Source organism: Merops nubicus, unplaced genomic scaffold, assembly GCF_000691845.1.
Source record: "Merops nubicus isolate BGI_N331 unplaced genomic scaffold, ASM69184v1 scaffold14206, whole genome shotgun sequence".
Classification (NCBI taxonomy): Eukaryota; Metazoa; Chordata; class Aves; order Coraciiformes; family Meropidae; genus Merops; species Merops nubicus.
The window spans coordinates 17593-18818 of NW_008615713.1; the positions used below are offsets into that span (position 1 = coordinate 17593).

Below are 1226 nucleotides of genomic sequence, written 5' to 3' on the forward strand. Positions count from 1 at the left end.
GGGCTTGTCCCGGCTGTCTGTCTTGGTGCCCTCCACCTTCCTCACCACCTCCTGGGGAAGGTGGAGGGCTCAGCACCCATGTCCCAGAAGGTACCTCCCAGCACCTTCTCAGCATCGTGCCAGCCCGGTCCTGCTGTCTCCCCCCACTCCCAGGTGGTCACCCCCTTACCATGCCCTCCAGGACTTTGCCAAAGACCACGTGCTTGCCGTCCAGCCACGGCGTCTTCACTGTGGTGATGAAGAACTGGGAGCCGTTGGTGTCCTTGCCGGCGTTGGCCATGCTCACCCAGCCCGGGCCGTAGTGCTTCAGCTTGAAGTTCTCGTCAGGGAAGCGGTCCCCATAGATGCTTTTTCCTAAGGGATGGAGGGCAAGGAAAAAGGTCTCGTTGCTCTTGTGGAAGTGCCTCAAGGTTGGGGTGGTGGCTTCATCCACAGGGTGGGGTTTGAACTCAGGAGGCCTCAAATTGCCCCAGGGGTGGTTGAGGTTGGACCTGAGGAGCAATTTCCTCCCCACCAGGGTTTGTCCAGGCCTGTCCCAGGCTGCCCAGGGCAGTGGTGGAGTCCCCACCCCTGGAGGGGTTTCCAAGCTGTGCAGAAGTGGTGCTGAGGGACATGGGTCTGTGGGGACTTGCTGGCGCTGGGTTAATGGTTTACTCGATGACCTGAAAGGTCTTTCCCAACCTGAACAACTCCATGACTCAGGTACCTGTCCCCATTGCTCCCCACCACCAAGCTCTACTTCAGGGACAGGTCTCTTGGAGCTCCATGCCCACTGTGGCATGTAATCCAGCTCCTCGCTGGTACCATGGAGCAGCCAGGCAGTGGGCAGGGAGGATGGAGTCCCGACAGCACCCAGATCCTGGGCCGGGGTTGGGCCAAAGTACCTCCAGTGCCATCACCGCGGGTGAAATCTCCTCCCTGGATCATGAAATCCTTGATCACACGGTGGAACTTGCTGCCTTTGAAGCCAAATCCTTTCTGGAGGTGGGGAGGGAGAAAACGGAACGAGGCAAAGGGCCGGACTAGAGCTCCCTCTGTCCAGCTCCACCCTGAGCAGGACCCTCCCAAGGGTTCCTCACCTCTCCAGTGGCCAATGCCATGAAGTTCTCCACCGTCTTGGGCACGGTCTTGCCAAAGAGACCGATGACCACGCGGCCCACATCCTCCTCCCCGATCCGCAGGTCGAAAAACACCTTGGGGGGGAGGGGTGGGGGGGGTAGATTAGG

General features: G+C 60.0%; 1 protein-coding gene across 1 annotated transcript in view; it reads right to left on the bottom strand.

Annotated features, from left to right (window-relative positions):
• Positions 1–1202, bottom strand: part of PPIB (peptidylprolyl isomerase B (cyclophilin B)) — a gene marked incomplete at its 5' end in the record, with an annotated part of 2213 nt that extends 1011 nt beyond the window's left edge. The window contains 4 exons of the mRNA XM_008942618.1: positions 5–51; positions 170–354; positions 885–978; positions 1080–1202. Coding sequence (XP_008940866.1) covers positions 5–51; positions 170–354; positions 885–978; positions 1080–1202 — 449 coding nt within the window. The remainder of the gene's footprint in view (positions 1–4; positions 52–169; positions 355–884; positions 979–1079) is intronic.
• Between the last annotated feature and the right edge of the window lie 24 nt (positions 1203–1226).